Source organism: Microcebus murinus, chromosome 22 (assembly GCF_040939455.1).
Source record: "Microcebus murinus isolate Inina chromosome 22, M.murinus_Inina_mat1.0, whole genome shotgun sequence".
Taxonomy (NCBI): Eukaryota; Metazoa; Chordata; class Mammalia; order Primates; family Cheirogaleidae; genus Microcebus; species Microcebus murinus.
In genome coordinates, this window is record NC_134125.1 from 1,511,364 (window position 1) to 1,538,255 (window position 26,892).

The 26,892-nt window shown below is 38.3% G+C and overlaps 2 protein-coding genes across 10 annotated transcripts in view; one reads left to right on the forward strand and one right to left on the reverse strand.

The window, feature by feature from the left end:
* RIMBP2 (RIMS binding protein 2) overlaps window positions 1–6,189 on the forward strand; it is a 156,393-nt gene extending 150,204 nt beyond the window's left edge. For 6 of the 9 annotated variants that reach the window (XM_075996430.1, XM_075996421.1, XM_075996424.1 and 3 more), the window contains one exon: window positions 1,539–6,189. In XM_075996430.1, the coding sequence (XP_075852545.1) occupies window positions 1,539–1,727 (189 nt within the window). In that variant the 3' untranslated portion in view covers window positions 1,728–6,189. Of the gene's footprint in view, window positions 1–6 lie in introns of all 9 variants that reach the window. The other 3 variants (XM_075996428.1, XM_075996427.1, XM_075996429.1) reach the window with 3 other exon arrangements.
* PIWIL1 (piwi like RNA-mediated gene silencing 1) overlaps window positions 6,172–26,892 on the reverse strand; it is a 36,699-nt gene continuing 15,978 nt past the window's right edge. Inside the window, exons 11-21 of the mRNA XM_012767020.3 lie at window positions 26,737–26,854; window positions 26,073–26,187; window positions 24,713–24,900; window positions 24,252–24,324; window positions 22,212–22,412; window positions 21,990–22,093; window positions 21,392–21,462; window positions 21,077–21,230; window positions 17,439–17,564; window positions 14,803–14,950; window positions 6,172–14,643 (exon numbers count right to left, since the gene is read on the reverse strand). Coding sequence (XP_012622474.1) covers window positions 14,527–14,643; window positions 14,803–14,950; window positions 17,439–17,564; window positions 21,077–21,230; window positions 21,392–21,462; window positions 21,990–22,093; window positions 22,212–22,412; window positions 24,252–24,324; window positions 24,713–24,900; window positions 26,073–26,187; window positions 26,737–26,854 — 1,415 coding nt within the window. The 3' untranslated portion in view covers window positions 6,172–14,526. The remainder of the gene's footprint in view (window positions 14,644–14,802; window positions 14,951–17,438; window positions 17,565–21,076; window positions 21,231–21,391; window positions 21,463–21,989; window positions 22,094–22,211; window positions 22,413–24,251; window positions 24,325–24,712; window positions 24,901–26,072; window positions 26,188–26,736; window positions 26,855–26,892) is intronic.

The window sequence follows — 26,892 nt, forward strand, 5'->3', positions numbered from 1 at the left end:
ACACAGAAGAAGAGTGTTCATTTCACACCTTAATCAGGCAATGTAGCCTTCACGTAAGTGAGCAACTGAAGTTACCTATAAAGATACCAACTTAAGCTACCTTAAATGGACCAATGCGGTAGACTTAAGGCTTCACTGTGGGGTTAAAAAAAGAAAAGAAATATGTCTCAAAAAATTATTGAACCTAAAGTATTAGGATATTACTTGGTCTCAGTTGTAAAGCAACTGAATTTACAGTGAAACAAATCATCTTTAAAAATAATTTCCTACTATTTACATTAAGACTATTTGAAAAGCCAACATTGGGAACATATTTCTTAAGAAGCTAATTGTTTGTTTACATAGAGTATTCCAATGTCTACTCATAATTAAAGCTGCATATTGCATTGTTAGCCACTCTTGGAAAAAGCACAACCTAACAAATATGTTTACTATAGGAAGTTTTACATAATTTAAGATCAAGCACATGAGCAGTTAACAAAGGTGATCTAGTGTTGGCTCTGAACCCTGTGACCATGCCTCCACCTTATGAGAGCGCTATGCTGCTCCTCAAAGCACAACCGTTCTGGAACATGCAGAAGTTGGTGACAGATGAATTTGTTGGTATACCAATGCAATACTAAGTTTTATGAAACATGCAGCTCAAATGATTGCATTAGACGGAATAGCTGGTATCTTCAGGTGTACTTTGGGATGCTTTCCTAGGTGTTTTCCATTAGAATTAGACCTTGATTTTAAATCCAAGCAAGCTTGAAGCCCCTTGGCTTATATCATTTGCCTGCTGAATAATGAACACTCATATTAGCAAGCGGTTTGCTCTGGAGAGGCTAGGGAACTAGAGCAATGACGGTATGATATAAGTTTAGGCATGTATTCAACTGCAAAAATTAAGTGAGGTAAAGTCATACAACATAAGAAAATTCTACCCCTTTGAAGCACTGTTGGTAATATTTCAATATACTGTAAGTGCTTAATCATGTTCAATGATTTGGAAATAACAAAAGCATCCAATAAGGGCCTTTAAGCTTTCTTTGATTGTAATTAAGGTTCATTTTAGTTTTTTTTTTCTTTCAACCAGTGTGCCATCTCCAATATTTCTATAATATACTAACCCAAGAATGCACTTTACAATATCAGGATTTTATATAACCAAATAGTTTTCAAATACAGTGAAATTCCCGTTAAGATTACTGATGGGTACTCGGCCAACTTTACTATCAACCTCGTTTAAAATAACTTTTTTCCAACCCTGCTTTTGGTCTTAACTTATAAATTACTACCTTTGTTTTGCCAAATCAATGGCCTCCCCCTCCCCCAAGACAAAGAAACTGAAAGCCAAACGTTTACGGCTGGACACTCTCTCTGACATGCTTTGGGAGAGGGTGTTTGCTTCTCATGGCATACTTTAAAAATTGAAAGAAGAAATGAACCACCCCCTTTTTCTTTCCTGGTGGGAATCGGGGCGGTACGATGTTACCAAGTGAATTGCTGCTGTTGGCGCTCACGCACTCAATAAACTGTCACAATGTACCTACTAGGTTCCTCCTGAGGGTTCAGGGACAGCAAGGAGAGCTCCATCCCCCACAGTCCATCTCCATTCGGGGTCACCTCCGTCATCTATGGGTTCTGGTAGTCCTGGGAGAGGCAGGGAAATGTCCTCGAAAAAGAAAAAGGGGCTGCTTTCCAAAGGCAAGAAACTGCTGAAAAAGCTGGGTGCAGTGAAATGATTCATGTGCTTATGGACAACTTCCAAATCTATGTAATTTTCTTTAATTCCAAACTAGGGCTTTCATGACTCAAGTACTTCCTAAAAAAACAATCTTCTCCCCTGACACCAGTAGAGAAATGCACTTTTGCACTACCATCCACTTTAAACCAACCGCGAGAACAAAGAGGAGCTGTTGCTCTCTCTCAGTCACCGTTGACAATCTGCTCTTTGTCCAAGGTCTGATTTGGGAGGCGGGAGGGGATGTCTTATTAACAAACAGGGGGGCAAATAGCTATTTGTAGCTCACTCCCTACCTGTAATTCCAGTCTTTGTGCATTTGTCATCCACCCTTAAAGGAATGATTTTCAACCTTTCCAAAATGCTTGCCTCATAATGCATAACTTTCACTTTAACTCTGGTCTTGAAATTCCTAGTTTAATTTGCCTTGATGTTCTGCCTTATAAATGCACAATGATTTGTACTGTCTAATAAAAAATACAGTGTATACTTTGTATGTGTTGTGCATTCAGTGGTCTTCATCCTCACTGACACAGTGGCTCGAAACCAAGTTGTACAGGCTGTGCATTTTAAGATACTGGTTTCAGTCTTTCAAAGCAAGCCAGGCAACACACAGAAAATGTTTACCTAATCATTCAAAAAAGAGAAAAGGAGAGAAAGTAACTTTGGTAAAGTACCAGTACTCCAACCTGCCAGAAAGGTGATAATCTTCATTACTTTCAGTGTTATATTTTGTGGCATACGGATTTCTGTTACTTTCATTATTTGTCAAAATGCCATATCCAAATACTCAACAGTACACACACGTAAAGTAATCCACATAGCACATAAGCCACACCAAAAACATCCTAAATTTAAATCTGTTCAAAATGATTCCATACCCACCTTCATCATTGGCATTTGAACAAAAGACTTACAAAGTTGCTGGCAGATATATTTGATGGTTACTATTTTGTAATTCTTGTCCACTTGTAAATTGTTTTTACTCTTTATACATACTTTTCAGACTGCCTTTCTTTTGTAATTTATGGATGGTTTATAAATGAATGACAAAGCTTTCCCCATTGTGTCTTCAAAAACTATATTATAAATTGTAATATATGTGGTAGATTTATTAAAAGGAAATTACTCACTGTGTGGTTAAACTGTGTGGGTGTGTGCATGTGTACAGTGTAAACTATTTTCTAGAAATAAAATTTGTTATTTTATACAATACTGTTTATTCCGTATCTTTTTTTAAAACACTTTTCAAAAATGATTAACAGTCCACCCAGTGTTTCTTGTACATGAGAAATACTTCCGTACAAGAAAGACTTACAAGGTGAATACAAACCAAATTTGTCAACTTCCCAAATATACAGAATTTTGCTAAAAGCCTTATTTTAAAATTCTCTAAAAATTAACATTTGTTTAAAAGAGGTGAAACCAACATGCTTATGGCAAGATGAAAACAATGTAGTTGAAATGCATAACTTTATGGTAGCAATTATTGTACTTGTATATAGTTCCATAATGTCATTCACATTTTTTCAACCTGTTGAATTGATGGCAATTTCTCCAAAACAAACAAAAACAGAAGTATGCAGGACTGTTTCCCTAAATCCTTTGAAAATATTTACAAATTCCCCAAAATATGAAAATGTAGGCAAATCCAAAGTGATAGCAAGGTGGACTATTTTCTCTTCCTATTTTATAGATACACACAAGTTTTCTGAGAGCACCCGCCCTGCAGCCAGGAGGGTGCTTAAGTTGCACTGAGTTGCTCCTAGCACAACTCCTTCCTAGAGAACTGAGCTGAAATCACCTCTGTTTTTGGGTGAAGAGAGGAACCACCCATTTGGTTTTATGGCCTATCATGGTACCCAAACAAGTTAGGAGACTCTCCATTACCAGTGGAACTTTCTGTCTCATGGGACTAGTCTAATCGTCAAAGTTAAGCCCCGTATGTACTTGAGTACCTTAAAGAACAAAACATATGTTCTCTTCTGGTACATGTGCTTCAGCATTCCTCCTCCTCGCTCTGGGAACCTCTCCCTGTAGTGCTACCCACTGGCTCCCTTCTTCCCCCAAAAGAAAACAGGTGGCGCTTCCTACTCAGAATACCTTCCCACTTTGATCCTGACTTTTAGACACAATTTTCATTGAACAATGAACTATACTTAAATTCTTAGTTGATTTTATTTTCTGTTGTTACTTTCCTACCTAAATTCAAAATGGAAAATTTCCCCCAAATTTTGTTTTGCCGTTACTTCTCATTCATTTCAAATTTTTCTAGTCTATTGATAACACTTTCCAAATAGTGTTTTTTTTCTTTTCTTTGTTTTTTGAGACAGTCTCTCACTCTGTTGCCCAGCCTGGAGTGCCGTGGCGTCAGCCTAGCTCACAGCAACCTCAAACTCCTGGGCTCAAGCAATCCTACTGCCTCAGCCTCCCAAGTAGCTGGGACTACAGGCATGCGCCACTATGCCCAGCTAATTTTTTCTATATATATTAGTTGGCCAATTAATTTCTTTCTATTTATAATAGAGACAGGGTCTCGCTCAGGCTGGTTTTGAACTCCTGACCTTGAGCAATCCGTCCGCCTTGGCCTCCCAGAATGCTAGGATTATAGGCGTGAGCCACCATGCCTGGCCCAAATAGTGTTTTTTACTATTTGCTTAAAGTGGAATTCAAATCTCCTCTTGTATGTTCTGCCCAGGGAGCTACGCTGTATTTTCCTAGTCTAGAAAATTATCTACAATTGCACTAAAAAAAAAAAAAAAACAAAAAAACCACCAACAACAAAAAACAACAACAACAAAAAAAAAAACCAGTACACAAAGCCCCAACTTTCCAGAAACTTCTACCGTGCTTTGTCCTGTGGCCCTCAGGTAAAGGAGGTCCGGCACTAATGGACTTGGTTCTTGGGGAAAGTTCTGGCAAATATGCAAAGCTTGTTTGCAGGCAAAGACTAGAACTCAGTGGAAGCTTCTGGAAGAAAGAAAAAAAACTATTTGTCAATTACATTTAAAGCCTTACTGACATTTAAAAAAGATATACTTCTAAAAATTTAAAAAGTTCATTAATGTAAGTCACTTTCATGTGGGTAAGGAAACACACACAGGCCAGTTACGTGTGCCACAGCTGCGAGCCACTCGCCGTGGTCTGACTCAGACCAGGATGCTCACAGGGGCATCATGACTTGTCAGTCTGTTATTGCTACTTCTTACAGCCCCACTCACAGTACAGAAATTAGGCCTGGGATTATGCAACAAGGACATACAGCTTACGCTAGACAACAGCAATAATTAAAATATATAAAAAAAAGTCAAAGTGAAATTCGTATGAGAATGCAAAATAAATCCAACACTATATGTAAAGTATTCTATAGAGGAGGATGAGCTATATATAAATAGTTTTGAAACATCCAAAGTAGAAGCTTTCCACTGAGGCAGGTAGGAGGTATACCTTTTCCGTACCTTTGAAGCCTCACCCAAAAGATATCAATAATGAATTTGTAAAATACATAGGCAAACACAAAAAACTCAACTTCACTTGTATTATAAACTATAATACAAACTGTAACTGACCTACTGATGTAGGTCAGTACAGTAATTAAAACAACATGATGCTGACACAGGCACAGATCAACTGACCACTGACAGATGGACCTGCACACATTCATGGGGCTTTGCTGTGTGGCGGAGGCCAAAGGACAGATCAGTGGAAAAGACGACACTCTTACAGAAAAGGGAGGTGAAAAATGACTATTCACATGGGAAAATGTGAATGTGTATCCCTACTTTAAAAGGCCATTCACAAAAATCAACTCTTGAGGAATTAATGATTTAAACATTTAAAGTTTTAAACTTTTAGTAGAGAATATAGATGAACACCTTGACATTTTAAAAACACAAAAAACACTGCCTATAAAAGAAAAGCTGGCACATTTGGACTTAGAGTATTAAAATTGAGAACTTCCATTCATCAAATGACAATCCAAGCCAAACATGGGAGGAGGCATTTGTAACACATTTAACTGACAAAACATGAGTATCAAGACTATAGAAAGGACTCCTACATATAAGTAAGACTCAACAGCTGCAGACAGAGAGAAAAATAGACAAAATACTTGTATTTCACAGAAGAGGAAATACATATGTCCAATAGACAGATTCTCAACTTCATTAGTAAGTAGAGAAATGCAAACCAGGACCACAATAAAATCCCACTTTACGACTCTTCAAAGGGCTCATCATGTTGAACAGCATGCAGATCAAGGTAATATCTCTCACATTGCTGGCCAAGGATAAACTGGTATACACACACTGTAAAACAGCCGGCATTATTTTTTAAGGTCAATATTCACAAACTCTACATCCCCCTTAAGTTCAAAGACAACTAAAAATAAACAATTATTGACATATGCATTTCTGAAACTTGTTTTTCTGGGAAGTTCATGACTATTTTTTTTTTTTTTTTTTTTTTTACTATAATGATTTTTCAATGGAAAGGGAATGATGCTTTCAACAAGGTCCACTTTGGGAGCAGTGAGGCCAGGAGACAGGAAGGGGTGGTACACACGGATAGACGAATGCTACTGCCAGAGTTTAGTTCTAGGATTGGGAAATGAGTTCAAGAGCAATTATTAAAAAATAAGAGATACGCAGGGGTCGATACACTCTCATGAACCAAGGATTACAACTGCTCTAGCCCCAAGCATCTGAGTACGTGAAAGAAGAACAAAGCAACAAGCTACGTAACTCATTCGGCTCTGTCCAGCCTCCTCCCACAGCACCTGGAGGAGAGGGTCAGAGAGTCAGTTGGAATCAAACTGTAAGGTTCCCAAACCACAGTACCGGCAGCACCGACAGCAGTGGTTTTGGTCCTTGGACGGACCTGCACAGGCTGACTCAGAAGAATGCCTAGCACAGAGATGCAAAAGGTTTCATTTCAAAAACAGATATCTGTTAAGACTGGCAAGTGAAGAAATGGTATAAATATTTTTAAGATCACAGTTATATAAATATATAAATGATATTTATAAATATCATTTCAGTCATTTGGTAGAAAGAATATGCCTCTTGGTAAGTACAAATTTAAAATGGGGGAAGGAGAGGAGAAAACTTTGACAGCCTCATTATGTAGTTTTTGTGTTCTGTTTTGGATATTACTGTATTAAAAAAGTCCTGAGTCACAGGGATTTAAATGCAAGTGTTAACAATCAAAATATCTGTTTTGATTTAAAATCTCAGGACACTCTTCAAACTGACCTCAAAACTTGAAATAATAGTTTTATGACTACCAGTGCATGCACTGCTTGGAAGTGTTGAACACAAGAACTTCTCAGTAACTCATCTACGAGCCACTCAACATATGCATCTTCAGGAAAACGAGCTAAGCTGTATCATATGTTAAAACACTTCTTTCATCAAGTTAAAAATATATCTGAGTGGGTGTTTTGTTTCACAGTTAAACAGCTAACTGTTTTAAAAAGGAAATTAAAATCAGACATTTGATGCACTACAGAAGCCTAGCAAAAGAACTGGAACAGTCTAAGACAACTCACATAAGAATTTTAAGAAATTATAATTTTAATAGCAGCTCATGGTAATGTTTCAACAATGAAGAAAGTACTTTAAAAGACAACTTTGAATTCCAAAAAATACTTTAAATTCCATCAAGTTAAAAAGCTTTAACAAACCTTCTGAAAACGTATGTGTAGAACCGGAGACAAGCCGTTGAAATTTATCAGAGTAACTGTCCTTCTTCCTTATTGCCAAGCCAACTAACTACACACTTCCAACATCCATGGAAAAGAGAAACAATAGTTCATACAAAGCAAAAACTGACAATCCCTGCTGTATAAAAATCACGAGTGTATTACACTCAGTGTGGAACAGGGAGAGAAAGTGCAGAACAATTTTACCAAAAGAGAGATGTTGTTGTATACATTGTCTTGGTGAATTTCCTCTAAAATATGTTTCTCTTCTCTAAATATGAAAACTGGAATATGAAAATAATAAAACAAGGATACATAACTGTAAGATCAGCATCTGCCAGACTTCCTATTTTTAAAAAGTCATCCCTTAGTGTCTCCTCTTGGGAAGGTAGTATGTTAGGATACATTAGAGGACAAAGATGGACCACACTCTGTAGGTTTTTCATGGACAATGCTTATTTTAAAAGATGAAACGTGTAATAGTTTCAGTAGCTGTCCTTCAGTGGTCAAGTTGGTTTAAAACCACAAAGCATCTCAGCAGCTCCTCTGGAAACACACTGGTTGTCCCAGGAATTGCTTCATGTGGTTATCAATAATGGTCTCTATTTTCGATTCCTTGACGTTCAGAGGCAGTTACGGCATTCAACTATGTTACTTAACGTGTTATTACTGTTTTATGGGCAGATACACTATTGTACCATCTCCGGCAGGGCGGCTTTGTCCATGCAGGAGGAGCAGTCTGTGTGCTGATGGCCAGCATCCTTGCATGGCCTGTGCCTGGGAGCAGGTTATCAGTTAGAGGTGGCTAGTGTTTAGCTTCCCTTAAAACCTGGACAAACTGAAAAAGTGAACCAGATTTCATTAACTACAAATATAAAACATATCTACTTACTCTTTCCCCAATCAGTTTTCCTGAACACAATAGAAAAGGTCATTGTAGCAAAACAAAGTGCTAAAAGGATAGTAGTCAACATACATTCCACAGATACCCAGTTGAGTGCCTATGGGATTATACTGTCAGTTATTAATTTCACCAAAGATATTTATAAAAGTAAAAATAAAAATCAGGAGCCTAAATTTCTAGCAGTGGAGGAATATTAAATAGACTATGGAATATCTGTAGTTTGGAAGACTATGCACTTCTTAAAAAGGGAGACATTTTAATCACACAAAAGATGATCATGATAATTTTTTATGAAGAAGCTATGAAATAGTATGATTAAATTTCTGTAAACACAAAAGTATATCACATCTATAGAATTAAAAAAGGTTGAAAGAATGCTGTTTCTGCATAGTGAGACTATGGATTTTGTTTCACTTTGCATATCCAGAAGTTTTTACAGTGAAACATAACTTCTATAGTAAGCATGAGACAGGGACCAGCAGGCCCTGCTCCATAAGGAGTCATAAAGCTGGAACCAAGGTCTCCGAGAAAACAGATGGTGGTGGAGAAACGGGCCCAAACCAGCTAGAACCAAGACGGTCGTGACAGATGACTGCAGGTCACCCTCGCTGCTCATTACACCCTGCTTATGATGCATTAGCTACTAAAAGAAACTCCCCCCAGCACCATGGCAGTTTACAAACGCCATGGCAACTCCTGGAAGTTACCCTATATGGCTTAAAAAGAGAAGGGATCCTTGGTTCCAGGAACTCCCTACCCTTTCCCAGAAATCTCATGAATAATAATCCTCCCTCCGCTTAACATAAAATGAAATAGAAGGTAATAAAATAAGACCCCAGAAATTCACAAAGTGCTACTGTCTGCTGCTCTGAGAGAGCTGCTGTCCCGTCTATGTGGCAGCCACGGTTTTCTTCTTTTGCCCAATACCTCAATAGACTTGCTTTTGCCTCACTCTGGCAGCTTACTCTTAAATTCTTTCCTGTGTAAAGCCAAGAACCCACTTGGCCTTCAGGCTGGACCCTAGTTGGGGTCTACTTTCCTGTATTGAGCACGTTAAAGTAAATAAGCCTTATCACAGGCTAAACATTTCAACAAAAACTACGTAAATTTCTAAAACCACCTAACAATAGGTTCCTAAGAACCAGCCAATAGTTGTGTGTTTAGTATTGGGTGCATCTGCATTTTTGTCTTGGCTATTTGTATTAAAAAGCACTCCGATGTAGGATGGGTGGTGTGGACAGTTTGGGCTGTGCTACCACGAAGCAATTTGGGGAGGATCCCTGACCGCACAAGCCTGGAATTCTCTGCAAGAAGCTCCACCGGTACATTAGAGGGGTGTCAAAGACATTTCACTTGCACTTTCTTGTAACTGGTAGCAGATCATGGCAACTGCAAGATCCACAACAAAGATGCAGATACTGTGTCCCTAGGAAATCCGAGAGGGGCTCTGGTTTGCTGTCAGAATTCCCAGTTACCTATGCTAATCCTGGTCTGGCAGGGATGTCCCTCAATTTGCACTCTACCCAGATACTGCCTGCAGGCTCCAGCCAAATTAAAGCTCCCCTCAAGGTTATAGATAAGCTCCCCCTTGGCATGTGCTTCTCCTAGAACTCAAGTCGTACAAGAGAAATAGCAAATCTGCTTACGTATCTTCAGTTCAGTAAAAACTGGTAGACTTACTGTGGCTCAATTAGATTAAGAACCTTTCACGTTGAGTAACAGTGAAGCCTTGACGTACAAAAGCTGCACAGTCTGGAACTGAGAAGGCCTGCTATCTATCCTGCCGAGTCACCATGGAAAAGAGAATTTAATTTACACCTAACTTGTGAAATAAAGCTCCTAAAATGTACTTAAATAATTTATCCAGCCAACTATGTTCATACTCCTTTACTACTTTAGCTTTCAAAAAATATGTTCTACTAAAATTGGTTTTAAAAAAAGCACATTAAACTTGGCCTTTCTACAATATATTTGACTTAAACCATGTAGAACTTAAGGGAAAACTAGACTCAGTTTTTGCCCAATACAACAATTAAGTGATATAAACCCCTGAGGGTGGAAAACAAAGCTGGGGGAGAGGAGAGGACACTGAAGCTGCTTAGCCCAGCACTGCAGAAGCTATGAAGACACCTGGCCCTGCAAATCATTTGCTGACGACTCCTAACAAGCCTAAGTTACTACTCAAAATTGTTTTCCTTTCCAACTTAGCAGTTTGAAAGTGTAGAGGATGGGGCTACAGCTGGGGTCAAGACAACTCCAGCCCCTGGACAGCTTGGTCTGGTAGGAAGAGGCCAGAGAGGGCTTGTGGAGGCAAGTGTGAGTTGAGGCAGCACGGAGGAGAATGGGGCCATGGGCAGGTCAAGGTAGACCCCGTCCAGGACGCAGCCCAGGAGATGGCTGGCACCACAAATATCTTGGGAGCTGCAGGTGGATTAGTGTGGTTGGGGTCCAAGGTCCATATGGGAAAGTGACAATTGGAAATGCAGGTTGATCCAGATGATCAGGGAGAGGCTGGTAATCCTTGTTAACAAACTTAAATTCCCCAAAGCAGTTTTACCCAAACTTCATTCTATTAACAACTGCTGCCATATGTAGTGCCACCTAACCTATTTTTTTAAAAAGATGATTCAACATATTTGCAAAAGACATATCTGATAAAGGGCTGCTATCCAAAATATATAAGGAACTACTGAAATTCAATGGTGAGAAAACCACCCAATTAAAAAATGGGCCAAACCCTTAACAGATACCTCACTAAAGCAGGTACAGAGGTGGCAAGTGAGCGTACGAAAAGGTGCATAGCAACAGGAACTCTCCTGCACTGATGACGGAGAAACATGATGTGCAACTTTGGAAGACAGTTTGGCAGTTCCTTACAAAACCAAACACTCTTACCATATGAAACTGCACTCCTTGGTATTTATCCAAAGGAGCTGAAAATGTATGTGCACACAAAAACCTGCACCCCAGGCACGTAAGTGGGGAGGCTCCGGCAGGTGAGGGGAGGCAGCTGGAGCTTATCAAAGCAGACTTCTAGGCATCCACTTGACTTATGGCAACAAAGCTAGGGGGCGCATCACGTGGAGCACAGAGGCGCTCTGGCCTCCTGTGAATTGTGGCCCAGAGAGGAGTCATCTTACTACAAGTGCATGAAAACTCCCTACCGACTTGAGATTGCTTGACAACTGTACAATTTCTCTTTTTAGAGAAACAGATTTTTAAAATGATTGGCTTGGAATAATATGAACAGAACTAAACCTTGTATCTGAATAATGACGATATCAATTACACAAACTTTTACTTAAAAATATACAAAGTATCAGAAGATTCATAGAGCATCAGAACGAAACTGCTGTTTACAGCAGATTATTCGAGAATAATCTGAGGGGAGAACCAGAGATGTCACAATTTGTAAACAGCAGTTTCAGGAGAGCATTTGGACAAAATTCCTTTCGGCTCTAGTGAACACATGTAAAATTACTAAATATTAATATAAAAACTTCAATGAGTGGGACATCTTTGGACTTTGAGGAAAAAGTCCTGTATACCCAGAAAAAAGTAGACGGATTTCCCACAGTGACGCACTTCTGCAGAACCATCCCACCAAACTCAGCGGCTCTCTCAGGAACTGCAGGGAGCACCCAAAATCAATGTGTTTAATACCAAAATGTTCAGAAGTCAAACTCGGGTGTGCATACTTTGCATTTTAAGGAAGAAACCTGGATTTCACTCAGTTTTTGCCTTGTTCTTTGCAAGTGCTGCAATGAATTCCTCTATGATGCTCTGTGTACTTGTCATTCTAGGCACAAGTGGAACTGTCATTTTTTCCATAAGTTGATTCACCTTAAACGAGTTTAGCAGACACCCACTGTTTCCCTGTCCACTCTGCCTTCTGGTTGCAGCACACACATGTCCTTTGGGGAGCCAACCCTTTACCAACTCCAGAAGAGCCTCACTGTCCTACCCAATACTCCAAGGTATGCTGCACACCTGAGTCAGGCCCAACCTATCAGAGCAGGGCATCCCTCAGGTTCAAGATTCATAGACAGCCTGGGATTCGCTGTGCCCACTGTGGAAGGGGTGTTGTTTCATAGGGGAGACGCTGAGACATAAACCTGGACTTTATGTTAATAACCATCTTTGTCACTGCACACAGGAAGTCTATCTGATTAAAACCAAAGCAGAGCAGAACCAGGATAGATATTAGACCTTATACACCTTCTCAACCAGCCTTTGCCGAAATCCTCTGACAAATCACGTGGGATGTGTTTAATAGACTGTTCACTTGGCCTCTCCCCTAAGAGCCTGATTCCTAGGTCTGGTTTGGAACCTAGCAGTCTGTTAGTACAAAACAAACCAGGTGTTTCTTAACAGATTAAATTTGGGAAGCATTTACCTAGTATGATGAGAAAGTCAATCAGTACCTCTTTTGGCTTAAAATAATTTGAGTAGATTTTCTGTCCCTTGCACCTAAGTCTTTACTGATCTAGTGAGGGGCTCTGGACAACTACAACTTTTCCAGAATTATCACATTTATGATTTTTTTTTATGATTCTAAAGACATTTAAGTCCCTTAACTGTAAGGTAGAGCTTAAAACCTACTAAAATGAGATTTTGATGAGTTAAATTACTGACTGGCCATAAAAATTCATAAGTAAAAACTCATACCTCAAATTAGTCTTTTCAGTTGTATTGATTAGATTTCCTTATACTCCTTCTTAAAGTTGTGGCAACATTTGGCAACTTTTATCATTGAAATATTTGTCTTTGGCCTTCTTCTGAAAAGTCATATTCTCCTGTATTTCTTTTCTTCTAGTGCTTATAAGTTGAAAAGGTTAAGGAACCTGGGCTACTAGCCCAGAACAACGTTAACAATTATTAGCACAAAAAACTAAAAGGAAAATAAAATGATTTCCATTCATAATATGTTAATAAGGCTAAACCCAAAAGGTATTTATACAATGAGACTGAGTACAATAATGTGAGACAACTAACTTTATTGAGCTGCATTAGTTTAAATCACAGTCCCAGGGGCTCCTGTATCACAACCAATGCTTACATTCATTACATTTGTAAGCAATGTTTAGAGGTGTTCTCATGACTTACAATTCATTAATTTTCATGCCTGCTTTTTGCAAAAGTTCCTGATAATTACTATAAGTATGTAGATGTAAATAGCTATAATTACCAACTTCACAACAGACTTCTTCATCTGCTTCATCTTTCCTTACACAGCAATGAGTATGGATACCCATTCTCATACTATAAATAATGAAGGTAGCAGCATTTCCTAACAGAATTTTTCTCTGACATTAAAGATCACAAGTAACACTAATTTAGCTTTTATAAATGGAATCATATTCTTTTGTGTGTTTTAAAAATTACATGGAAAGAAAATGCACATATTTTGAGTGAAAAACAAAAACTACACTGTTATTCGAGTAAGATAACAATCACTTCAATTTTATTTTATAACAAATAGAATTGTGTCCTAGTGGCAAAGCAAAATAAATAGTAATGTTAATATAGAGCTTCAATACTGGCCTCATTTGTTCAAGAGTCTTAAAATGTTTCTTTGGACAGAAATTTAAAACTTTTCAGCTATATATATATATATATATATATATTTTTTTTTTACCCCCAGACCATCTAGCCCCACAAAATAAATAAAAATAAGCATATTTCCCCCTATATCTTATATTTGGGTTATTTATTGGTAGCTTTGATCTTTAAAATATGAGATATCAAATACTCAAATAAAACCCTACCTACCATTGCAGTGAGAATCCTACTTTATGTCTTCTCTCCTTTCAATTCAAAATAAATATTTAAAAAACAAAGTTAATATAGGTTTCTAAACAGGAGTTGCTCACTCCTGAAAGTACTTTCAAGAAAATTCCCACTTTTCTAATATTTTGAGAACCTGTTTATAACACAAAGTACTTTTCCATTTTTTCAAAACAAACAAAAAAAAAATCCTCACAACATACGAGAAACAAAGATAAAATATAAAATCTTAATTTTTACCTATAAGAGTGCCAATGAATAGCAATGTTAGAAATAAAACTCTTAGATCTAATTCCCTGCCCAAGTTTCATCTAGAAAGATAACAGTTAAAAAAATAAAAGCTTACAAAAATTCCAAAGTTATAATTTTCAAAAGAAAAAACAGCTACATCTTGTCTTCTTCTGTAGGTTAGAGGTAGTAAAGACGATTTGACAGTGACAGATTTGGTTCTCTGTGAATACTCTGGCCAACAAGGAAAGCCAGTTTGTGGGCGTACTGGCAAGGAGCAGGAACACGAATGACACCCTTTGGTGGAAGGAAAAAAAGGTTCTATTACTCTAAATTTAGCTTCTTTAAATCGCAAATCTCAGTATTAACTCTAAAAGCCTTTTAAACCATAGCAACTTCATTTTGAAAAGCAAATCTCATTGATGTGAATAAACATCAACAAATAAAAATACTTACTGGCCAGTTATAATAGACATGACAGAGCTTGTAAGTCAACCGCTGTATGTGGTCTGGCTTTAGGCCACTGCTGTCATAGATGACATTATAGTGTGTGGGAGAAACACTACCACTTCTCACAGCCTGGCTCACGATGAAAAAATCATACCTGGAATCACAGAAACACATGAATATAAGCCTTACCTTTTCCAAAGCTAAAATTAAGATGATTCAAGTTTCTTACAGTGAAAAGAGCTTGTGCACTGCTGTAACCCAATCTTTTAAGACGTAATGTGCTTCCTTGAAGTCCAGAACATGTTATTCATGAAGCATTTGGGACTGTTTATGTGTAAAAGATGTTTGTAATAAAAACTACTAGACTTTAAATATTTGTCATGATGCCTCATAGCAGAACCAAACATTTGATATGCTGCTAATTACTATGGTGCACGTAGAGTGTTCCTGTTTCCCCTCCACACCTGAAGGATGTTACTGAGCCATCAACAGAGACTCTTGAAATAGTAATTGTGGGGAAATGAATGAGTCTAGTTTCAGGGAGTGTTTTTCTCCCAAAATGCTTTTACCACGGAACCGCTTCCTCTCTTGCTTGTTCCAATGGTTATTCAATAAAGGTATAATTAACTTTTATCATTAAGGATTAATCTTTGAATGGAAAGGAACATGAAAGAACATAAATAGAACTAGTATGGGGCCAAATGGAAGAACAAAAACCGAGCACAGGCATCCCTCAGTACTGTCAGGGGAGTGGCTTGAGGACCGCTGTGGATACCAAAATCCAGGATGCGCCTGTCCCTGATGTAAAGAGGGTAGTGTTTGCATATGACTTACACACTCACAGCCTTTGAATCATCTCTAGATTACTTATAATACCTGATACAACGTAAATTCTATTGTAAATAGTTATTTTACTGTATTGTTTAAGGAACAATGACAAGAAAAACGTCTGTACGTGTTTAGTGCAGATGCAATTTTTTTCCAAATATTTTCAAATATTGGTTGAATCCACAGTTGGGAAACCCACAGATACGGAGGGCCAAGTGTAGTACACACATGAAAGAGCATAACATTAGATATTTCTTTAGCATGAATAAAAAACATCAATCCAGAGATATTGTAATTTGACCTGATAAAGATATAAGGAAATTAACTCTAATTTATTATAACTGTCAAAACTAACAAAATTAGAAAATCAGAATTGATCTACTGCAGACTCTACAGTTATTTTTTAGAAGAATGAGGGGATCAGAAATGTTAAATGACTTGTCCAAAAAGAATGGAGAAATCATAGCAGAGCTAGAATCTAAACCCTAATTCCCAATTTAGGCACATATCATGCAAAGTGCTGGTAATTAAAAATGACTTTGGTATTCGTTAAAGTGGATTTCTCCAAGGTTTGAATATCATCAGCAGCAAGTTTTAAACAGCATCTAGTAAAAAGTATTTTTTCACATTTCATAATTCAACTTGGATTTTACGCAATTTGTTTAAGGCAGTTATTGTCTCCAGGTCAATGCTACATCTGGACCTTGGTATTGGTAGTGGTAATGTTAGAAAGCACTGGGAGTCAGTGCTTTTGAATGGTTAAAAGGAATCCAGCGAAATGAAGGGCTATGTTAGTACCTCAGCCTTGTTTTCTCTCCCTAGCCAGTTTTCTCTGATAGGTTAGGAACCCTTCCGAACCAACACCTTAAACAACATCTGCCTGAGACAAAGACAAAAATCCAGGGTAATGTATTTCAAAATAAAAATTTCTATCCACTGTCAGATAACAGAGCTTACTAGATGAAACTAAGATCTGTATTTTATTGTCATCTGTCCACATAAATTTAGTATAGTAACACCTCATGTCCCCAAGGTTCATACGGGAAAAGTGTCCCATATGTAAACTTTGCACTTAGTCTGACACTTTATCCTGATTAAAGTTGTCTTCCTCACAAGGTTCTAGAACACATAAAAACAGAATCATGCTAACTACTCGTTCTCATAAGGTGAGCATGAATAGACTGAGGAGTTGCCATCATGAACACAGCTCACTGCACTGCACACCTACCCACACAAAAGGGTTTTTGAGGAACTCACTAAAAATGAGCCAAGTGTCATGACTTTACTAGTGAACCCTGTGTGCCACTGAGACCATGACCTTGTTCCCACCAGTGTCCTGCAAGTCCTAGTTGTCGCTCTCACCCTCTCCCTACAGAGTGTGGCTCCAGGCCTCGCTCAGAAGCCATCTTCTCATCTGCAACTGTGTCTCAGATGGAACTTGTTGACCTCGGGATAAGTTAAGTGCATTACTGATCTAAACACTTTTACTAGAAAACAACAATCTGTGGATGAGGTTCCATATGTAAAAAACATAAAAGCAATCTATAGAAGCAGTTCTTAACCTCTCAATGTGTAGTTAATACCACAGAAAATAATCCTCTTTCCCCAAAGAAAAACTCTACTCAGATGCTTCTGTTCAGTTTCAGACACTAAGAATTCGTGGGCCCTAGTAATAATGTTAGATAAAATGAAGAATTTAGTATTTATAAGATATATAAGAAATAAAAAGTAAACATATTAAAATTAATACAGAGGCCATCCTCAAAACAAACAAAAAAGAGAAAACAATTTTTATCTGTTCATACAGAACTTACCATTCTGGTCTGGTAACCTCTACATCAATAACTGTTCCAGGAAGTGGATTTTGAAGTCTTCCTCCAGACTGAGCAAAAAATCTGGCATTTACTCGTTTCTTCACCACAATTACTGTTAGTCTTGGGCTTAAAGAGCATGATGAAAGTAACCACATTTAGTTGGTCATATGCTCAGAGCACTTAAACATTCAGACATTCTTATACCTCATTTAAAAGAAACATCTCTTCAGGCATGTCATTCATCCAAGTTGTGGAGGAATGATCAGCATCTTCCTCTCAACAGGAGTGAGGACCAGGAATAAATGGTGGGAGGAAAACCAAATGGCACAAATGTGCCCTGTGACACAAGGTCATGCAGATGGTTTATCCACAGACCAAATACTTACACACCTATCATGCCAAAATGTTAAATCCCGTGTGTTTTCAAAATTCACAATTTAAAACACTCTTCAATGGTCATTTTCTACTATGTAGAAAATATAAAATAAATCTAAATTCTTTGAAACGTAAGTTGATTTGAGTAATCTCAAAGTCTAATTCAGTGCTTTTCAAAATTACCAGTTTACAATATATCAGGGGAGATACATATATTTATTTATATAAAAATACAAATACATCTTTTTGGGAGGAACAACTTGATTTCTGTGATTAATATTTCACTGGAATCTCACAAGACATTTTGTGCAGACCCCACGGCAGCCCTGGGATCAGCCACATGTGGTCTGCTTGGGAACCTTCCACATCCTCTTCTACCCTCCTCTTAAAGATTCATTTCAAGTTCCTTTGAGACCGTCACACTTGTGCACACAACCCATTTAGGAATCTATGAATCAGCATAGGCAAGGCACTCAGAACAGCACTGGCAGGGAGTAAGCACCTGATCAATGTCACAAGTATCAGCACCTCCATTTATCCAACTACAGCCTTAGCTGCTTAAGAGCACAGAGGCACTTGATTCCAAACACTGGGAGGCAGAGCATTCCACCCAGAGTAGGGACCCAGTAATGTCTGACTCAGTAATTCTGCTGATGTTTTTCAGTGAAGATTAAGCAGGGTAGATCAAGTGTGCTGACTGAACTAATGGTCAAAAGGCCCAGAATGGCAACTTCTGTTCAATGATAAACCTAATTCAGCTCCTTCATGGTAGTAGTAGCCAAATATAGAGGGGATAGGAAAGCGATTTTACTTAAATAAACAAAGGACACTTTTAGAAATATCTTCTACTCCACAGGTCAACATTTCAACATTAAATGTTAAAATCAACATTTCAATTTAAAAGCACACATTGTACTTCTAAGGACAACTACAAATATTTAATCCAAGCTTTGCATTTCTTTTTTTTTTTTATCTTCTGCTCAGAACTCTCTCTTTTCTGTGGTTAGTTTTTCTATATCATTTTTTTCTTTTTTTTTTATTTCAGTATATTATGGGGGTACATTTTAAGGTTTCAATAAATGCCCATTTCCCACCCTCCCCCCCCAAGTCTGAGTCTCCAGCATGACCATCCCCCAGATGGTGCACATCTCACTCATTATATATGTATATACCCACCCCCCTCCCCCTTCCCACCTGCCCAATACCCTATTACTGTAGTACCTATGTGACCACTTAGGTGCTGTTCAGTTATGCATTTCTTAAGTGAGGAATAATTCTCAGGTGTTTTATATACAATTTAAAGTTTTTTTTCTGGAAGAACTGTCTACCATTTATTGAGTGCTTACTGAATACTGTGTGAAGTGCATTACATGCATTTCATTTATTCCTTTCAACACCTTATAATTGTTTCCCCTATTCCAAAAATGAAGGCAAATTGGAATCAACCCCACTCTGATATTAAGACACGTTGCTCATGACCATGAATCTCTCCTGCCACCAGATAACAGCACAACTCGCAATGAGACGTCAACTTCATGCAACAGTTTTGTGTCAGCCCAAGCAATCCATCTGGGTTCCCCCCTTCCTGCCGCAGTGCATTCCTATTAGCTAAAGCAGCCGGCAGGTGCACCCCACCTGTTGCACCAGGCTCAATACTGCACATAAGGATGACTGTTCATAGGGACTCACTCACTGGGGCCAGAATCTCCTTTTCAGGAGCCATTTCTGCCAATCCTTCTGGGAGCAAACCCAAAGGACTCAAAGAACCAGAGATGCAGCCCCAGCAAGGCCTACAGTGTATACTCCAGTAGTTCAAAAATCCAGCTCAAGGGAATATGATGACCTTGCACTGCTACCTCTATTCTTCACTTCTTGAAAATTTCCTTCACTCTGGGTATGAGAGAAAGGCAATGAAGACTAGAAAATGCTGAGTGCTTAGGTGGTGACTGACAGGAAAGAATACTAAGAAAGCAGCAGTCCATCTTAGCCCCCTCCTCTGCTGCCTGTGGCCATGCCATACCTCCCCATGCTGACAGAAAATCTAACAGAAAGATATAAAATAAGGCTTACAAAAACCTCAAAACAAACAAAAGCACTATTTGAGAAAAATACAAGCATTAAGAGTTTTAAGGGGCTAGATAGTATTAACCTTCCTTTTCAAATGTTTAGGCTTTTAATATGAAACACAACTATTTCAAGAAAGATACAAACACCCCTGACTTGCTCTGTGAACTTAATAGCATAAAACCTCATTTTAAAAATGTCTAGGATAAAGTTATTGGAGGGGGTCTTTTATGACTTGGCCAGAGATGACTTGGAAGCACCTCCGGTTGGGGTTAGCTAGAAAGCAGCAGCATGCTCCTGATGCTGATCCCACACACCACGTCAAATCAGACCAAGCCCCAGGTATGGCCAATGGCTTTCAAAATCCCTAATCTCTATAATGATACAAAATGCTGGCTGAAAAGGCCTGGCAAGAATAATCAGTGTTTAAATATGCATGTGTAAGCACACACAAACAAGCTTCCAAGATTTTCAAAATAATCTTAAAAATCAACTCTGCAAATCTTTAATCTATTAATATTATGCACTTAGCCCTTCTTACAACATCCCTGATCTCAAATTGCTCAGAGAGAAATAGAAAAGTGAAACAATATACTTATTAGAACAGCTGTCCAGAAACGGCATGCATTCATGCTCATATCTTTGGGAGAGCAGAGGAAGGCCAAAGCCATGATTGTTTACGAAGGACAGCAAGTGCAGCACTCAGGTACAGATAGCACCATGCTTTGCTGTCCACAATATCTAAGAGGAGAAAGTAAAACCATCTCCTCCTGTGAGACTAGGCACTTGCCAATCACCTTACTGATGAAGTACATTGTAAGTCCACAAGGAAGTGAAACAAGTGTTCAGTAAGTTAAGACTATCTGGAATATTTACTCCAACAACCAATTCTGTGGATGCCTATGCATGTGTGGAATCCTCATATACCTGCACTCCAAGGGTTCGGGTGAGAAAAGCCGCAGACAGAGGACTGGCAATGGGGGTCTTAATGTCCTACTCCTTGAAGGAGTCAACCCAGACTCTCTCCCTTACAAAAAAAAATCCCCAACAAAAACATTCCTCGGCCTCTTCCATTACCTCAAAAGCCCTACTGTACCCATCAAGTTAGGTTCCCACTTACCTTTTTATCTTGTGACACTAATTTGAAAGATAAGGTGTAGCTTTAAAGAGAGAAAATGCTTTATAATTTGCATGCTTACTTGTAACCCCTACCAACGGATTTTAGGCAATCCAAAAACTGTGGTACTTCGTAGTTAACCAGCGTTTTAAGCTGACCATCTCCTACACCATCCCGATACACAAAAATTCGACTAGGCATGTATTCATTGCAGCTATTCCAAGCCCTCAGAGCAGCTGAAAGAAAGCCAGAGAAGTTTTAAATGAATTGATACTTACAATACAAATGGTGTGTTTTTCCCAAATTCTAGGCATATTTTTCAGTAACATAGCTCTTAGGATAATTTCTTAAAGACCCCAGTTTACAGACCATAGTGGAAAAGCTTCAGGAGACTAACCTTGCAAGCAGACTTTGAGTCCATCCACCAGCTCTTGTCCACGATCTTGAAATACGCATCGTGAGAACCAGCTATTTAGAAAAAAGCACAACTAGGGTGACAATGCAATTGTCTACAGGTTTTTCATTTCTGAATAAACCTATATTTCACTCTTAGCAATGCGTCATCTTTGTAATTTCCTTTAAAACCATCTGCTAACATCTCTGAATACTTTATGAAACCTTAAACAGAAACAGCAAGATGCAGCAACCCTGGCTGTACCCTTATCAACATCACAAACTACGTTTTCTTTAATTAAAAGTCAACACTATGATTCCATCTGCTGGAAAGAAAATAAAATGTAAACCATGATACCCAGAGATGCTGCCTAGTTTATACCCAAATACATACAGAAGTATACTCACTCACTAGAATGCTCTTGAAGGGGTAGGGTAGGTAATAATAACTTTTCTAAGTTTTTTGGTGGGTACTATAGAGAAGCCAGGAGGATAAAGAATGAACCCTGCTCTTGCACCTCCTACCCCCAGACACCAGCCCCAGCTTTAGTCCTCTGTGGCCTTTGTCTTGCCGTCACCCACAGCTGCTCAGCCTCACTCACCGGGTCATTCCTTCATTGATGCTGGCAACAAATCCTGCAATTGACCTCCGTCCAGCGGTGGTGTCATGGTAACAATCAATGCCAACTATCATTGCCAGCTTCAGCTTTAATAACAAATATTATAATTTTAGATACCACACAGTACTAGCAACATTTGAAGAGTAAATCCATTTTCTTAAGTATCAATTTTAAAAGTGTATCTACCAGTTAATTAAAACTCACAGGCATGTCGACCCTCCAGAGCTCTCCTCCCATCTTGCAGTTCATCTGCAGGGCAATCTTTGTGGCAATGGCCATGACTGTTTGCTGCTTGCCTAAGGTTCGGGCCACCACACACTGGCTTGGGGTAGGGCAATCTGTACATAAGTATTTTTTAATAGCATCATATTTGTCCTTCCGATTACTTGACAACAGACAGACAACCTAAAAACAAACAAAATACCCTCATTACAAAGAATTAGGGAACTGATGATTAAGTTCAAGGGAGAGGACAGGAAACCAGGCCCAGCTGTGAGGTATGAATGCCGGGCACTGCCATTTACTTTACTATTCATTTCTGCCATATCACCAACTGGTATGACAGTAAGAACTTCTAGATACTGCTAATTATATTCAACCAAATGACAAATGCTCATAAAGAAATCATGTTAAGCAAACTATGCCACTTGAAACTGAATACCATTTAAATTCCAGAACTTAGTTAAATATGCTTTATGTGACCAGCCTGGACTAATTTAGAGATAGGAAACAGGGCAACACAAGTTAGTGATCATTGAAAGGTGCACAAATACAAGATTTTCCAGTTTTAATTTATGATTCAGTTTGGAGCATAACTTTTAAACTTTAAAGCTCTGGTTTGAGAATCTGATCAAACTATAAACTTTCCTAGGCAGTCCACATACAATTCTGGGGACAAAATGGAGCACCAGCTATGATGATGCTATTTCCCCTCAGAAGTGTCAGGAAGGAGGTTCACTGTTATTGCTATTATTACCACCAAACTGTTTTTAGAGAAGGAAACAAAACCAGAAGCACTTTGCCCAAAGACCACACAAATGGCTAAGCCAGGACATGAACCCAGGGATTTGACTGCAGTTTACACTCTTAATGACTACGCTACAGATTAAAATAAAGACAAACAGAAAGCCAAAAATTGGACCTAGAAACCTAAAATTTCATATTACAGATAAAAATCATCCATCTTAAGTGGCTGCCCTCATCTCCAGTCTCTGACCCTCTGCACCTTCCATAAACACACATTACACAGTGAGACTCCACAAACAGGAGTATTTGTTCCTCACCTTCTCCAAGGCATCCCACATTCACCTGGATGGATGGGCAAAAGATACAACAGCACATTCAAGGACAAAAGGTGAAAGAGCTTAGGAGAGTGGTTCCATCTATATTTCCAAACTCTGAGTGATTTGGACACCCAGTAAAGTCTATAAACTTGTGAGGTTCATGTTTGCCAGGGCTGGCCCACTCACTGAGACAGATCTTATACCAGACTGTCCAGGAAGTTTCTTATTATGCAATTATATTTCTATGTGTGCTGAACAACTAAGACCTGGTTTTTACTTTTTTTTTTTGAGACAGAGTCTCACTTTGTTGCCCAGGCTAGAGTGAGTGCCGTGGCGTCAGCCTAGCTCACAGCAACCTCAAACTCCTGGGCTCAAGCGATCCTCCTGCCTCAGCCTCCCAAGTAGCTGGGACTACAGGCATGCGCCACCATGCCCGGCTAATTTTTTATATATATCAGTTGGCCAATTAATTTCTTTCTATTTATAGTAGAGACGGGGTCTCGCTCTTGCTCAGGCTGGTTTTGAACTCCTGACCTTGAGCAATCCGCCCGCCTCGGCCTCCCAAGAGCTAGGATTACAGGCGTGAGCCACAGCGCCCGGCCTTGGTTTTTACTTTTATGCCCGTTTTTTTCCAAATTTTCTGGAATTAAAGCCATTGAGTCTGAATAAACTGAAGATGGCTTTGTTTTTCTCCAGCCCTCCCATGCCTTTTACAGAGCAAAATAACAAGCTCCTAAGCACACAACTAAAGCTAGCATTAGTTTAGCTACTTTATGTAAACAAAATATATTTTGTGGCTAGTTTGGGAATCTAATTACAACATTTGGAAAATGAACTCAAGATTCCAAGATTTATAGCATTGGTGGTATAGTGGTGAGCATAGCTGCCTTCCAAGATTTACAAATGCCCCTTTGAAAGCTCTCATCACTGAAAACTGCCTATTCATCAATTAGCTACTTACTATCTGGGTATCTGATGTAACCTTTTGCTGTAAGACTCTTAAATAGGCTTCAGTTCTATCATCCACTTCGATCCTAGAATGGAAGTACATAATCCAACATTCAGGAAAAGTGACAAAGAATGTACCATGCATAGACATTTTCCTATATATTATAGGACATGAAACATTTCTGTATAAAATCAAACACTAGCAATAGCCATTTAGGCAAAAGGCTGTTTCTAACACAAGCAATGGCAATTGTTTAAGTACATTTGAGAATTAGTCCTTATTGATCTTTTCTCCCACCAATTCTTAGTTATTAAAATATAATCCTGTTTATTAGCATTATAGGGAACCATATAAAATGTTTAAACTAAGGGAACCTAGTTACTGTTTTAAGTAGCTCCATCACTTTTGAGTTCCCACACTCTCCAAATGACTGCTAATTAATTTTCAAAGTAGAAATGAATTGACAAACTTACATTATTGCTTTTTTCATTTGTATGCCCATGGCTGGTGTAACTTTAAACAGATTTTGTATCAATGAATTGGCAGCTTCATAATTTCTTCGAGTATAGATCAATAGCCAGTTATCTAGTGGCTTAACACTAATTAACGGTGCACCTCTTGTTTCTTTTGACCAATCTGCAAATTGTGGATTGTAATCAAACTAGAAGAAAGTTCAGAGACACTGTAAATTCCATTGTAAGTTCTCAGTAATCAAGCCAAAAAGTCTTCAATAATTTTACCATGGCATACTTAGAAACTTAGCATACTACTACTTATACATTTGAATTAGAGTGACAGACAAAAATGTCTTCTGTGGGAGAAAAAGATACAAAATGTATCCAAAGGATGATGGCAATTTTATCTAAAATATATTGGCAGCTACTACTTGAGTGCTTACTTGTACCAGGTACTTTCCTAAGTGCTTTAAATTGCATTATCCTTAATCTTTTCTAAAATCTTGTAAGGACAGCTGTTATTTTCTTCATGATGAAGATATAAAAAATAAGGCTTTGAAAGTTACACAACCCGACTGAGGTGTTTGATGCTAAAAGCAAGCTTCAAAACATACGACAGCAAGGCAGAAAGTGAACACAAACTAAAGGCACAGCACCCTTGCACCAGTCATCACAGAGGAGAAACCCAGTGTCTTCTATGAGTCCTGCCCACTTCCCTGATCCCTAATATGAGGATATATATTTTTATTATTTCTACATGGGCTAATAAAAATAATTTCAATCAAAATATTAAGTTACATTGTTAAATTGTTCTTCATAAAACACTTAGAAGGCAGGAAGGGGAGTTTATTAATTATTTTTTATATTTTGGCACTTAGTGCTTCAATTACATAAAAAAAATCTTAGAATACTTGCTTTTCCTTTTCTGAAGGTTATTTATAAAGGCATAATTTTTAATATATTATCTCTACAAACAAATGGCCCAGCCAAAAATGAAGCCAACCAAATCAGGAGTTTTCCATGTAAAAGATTACTTTAGTGGCAAAATATCAACCCCATTAGGTAGTTAGAAGAATTCAACACCTTAAAGTAACTCAGGTTATTGAAAAAACATTAAGCCACCTTTTAGCTAAGTCTTACAGATTATTGTGAGGACCAAGCTACAGGCTCCACAGTCTCTAGCGCTTCCCCTTTTCTCTTCCTCGAGCACACCCACTTCTGAAGTCCTGGGCTGCTCTGGTGAGTTGACAGAGAGGGGAAGTGGAGAAGAGAAAGGTGAGGAAAGGACCAATGTGGCACATAAGCAGGTTATTGCTACTTGCTTTATTGTGATCTGACCCAAATCTCACTTGATTGACAACTTTAAAAACTGCCTTACTGTTTTTCCACCTTGGTGAATCTTTTCTGCTTGCAAAATTCTTCCTGAGAAGGACAGTAAGTTGGAGTCAAAGCTCAAACCCCAGTCTCGAAGCTCCCTTTGAACATTATCATCTCTGTAAATTTAACATATTTACATGCCACTAAACTTAAAAGAAACACAGCAAAAGCTAATAGATAATATGCAAATAGAGATCCACTCCAACTTACAATAAATTTCAATGTTTCTCTCAGGATTGACACCCTAGTGAGAATGCTAGAGACACTTAAGCACAATCTATTTTTCTCTCATCACCTCCGCACTTCTCCTCATGGCATTCTTTAATTTAGAATTCTGATGCCCAAACTATCTCCCCTCAAAGTAAACCCCTTGATATAGCAAAGACAGAAAGTAGGTTTATTCAAAAACATTGCACTCTTTTGTTACTTTTTTCTAATAGAAAAATTAGAAAGGCTGCAGGCTACAAAATTTAACTATAATTTCCTGAGGAACGTGAAGTAGCTTCACTTAGAAACATGAAGAACAAGCCCACCCCAAATACTGCAAATACTAAAGGAGAAAGTTACTTTCTGTCACTCTCCCTAGAAAGAAGTCACCCCCCAAAACCCACATAAAATACTAAAGAAAAAACCGAAACCTTATCCTAGTGAAATCGATGACTTACTTATGAATGTAATCAATGAGTCTTCCTACTTCACGTTGCCTTTGTTCCGGAGTTAGTCTCGTATGAACAGCTAAGTCTTTCATCACATTAAAATCATTACGCATTTTATCAGTTAGACCTTTAAAATAAAATATATTTATATTTAGGCATATGGTT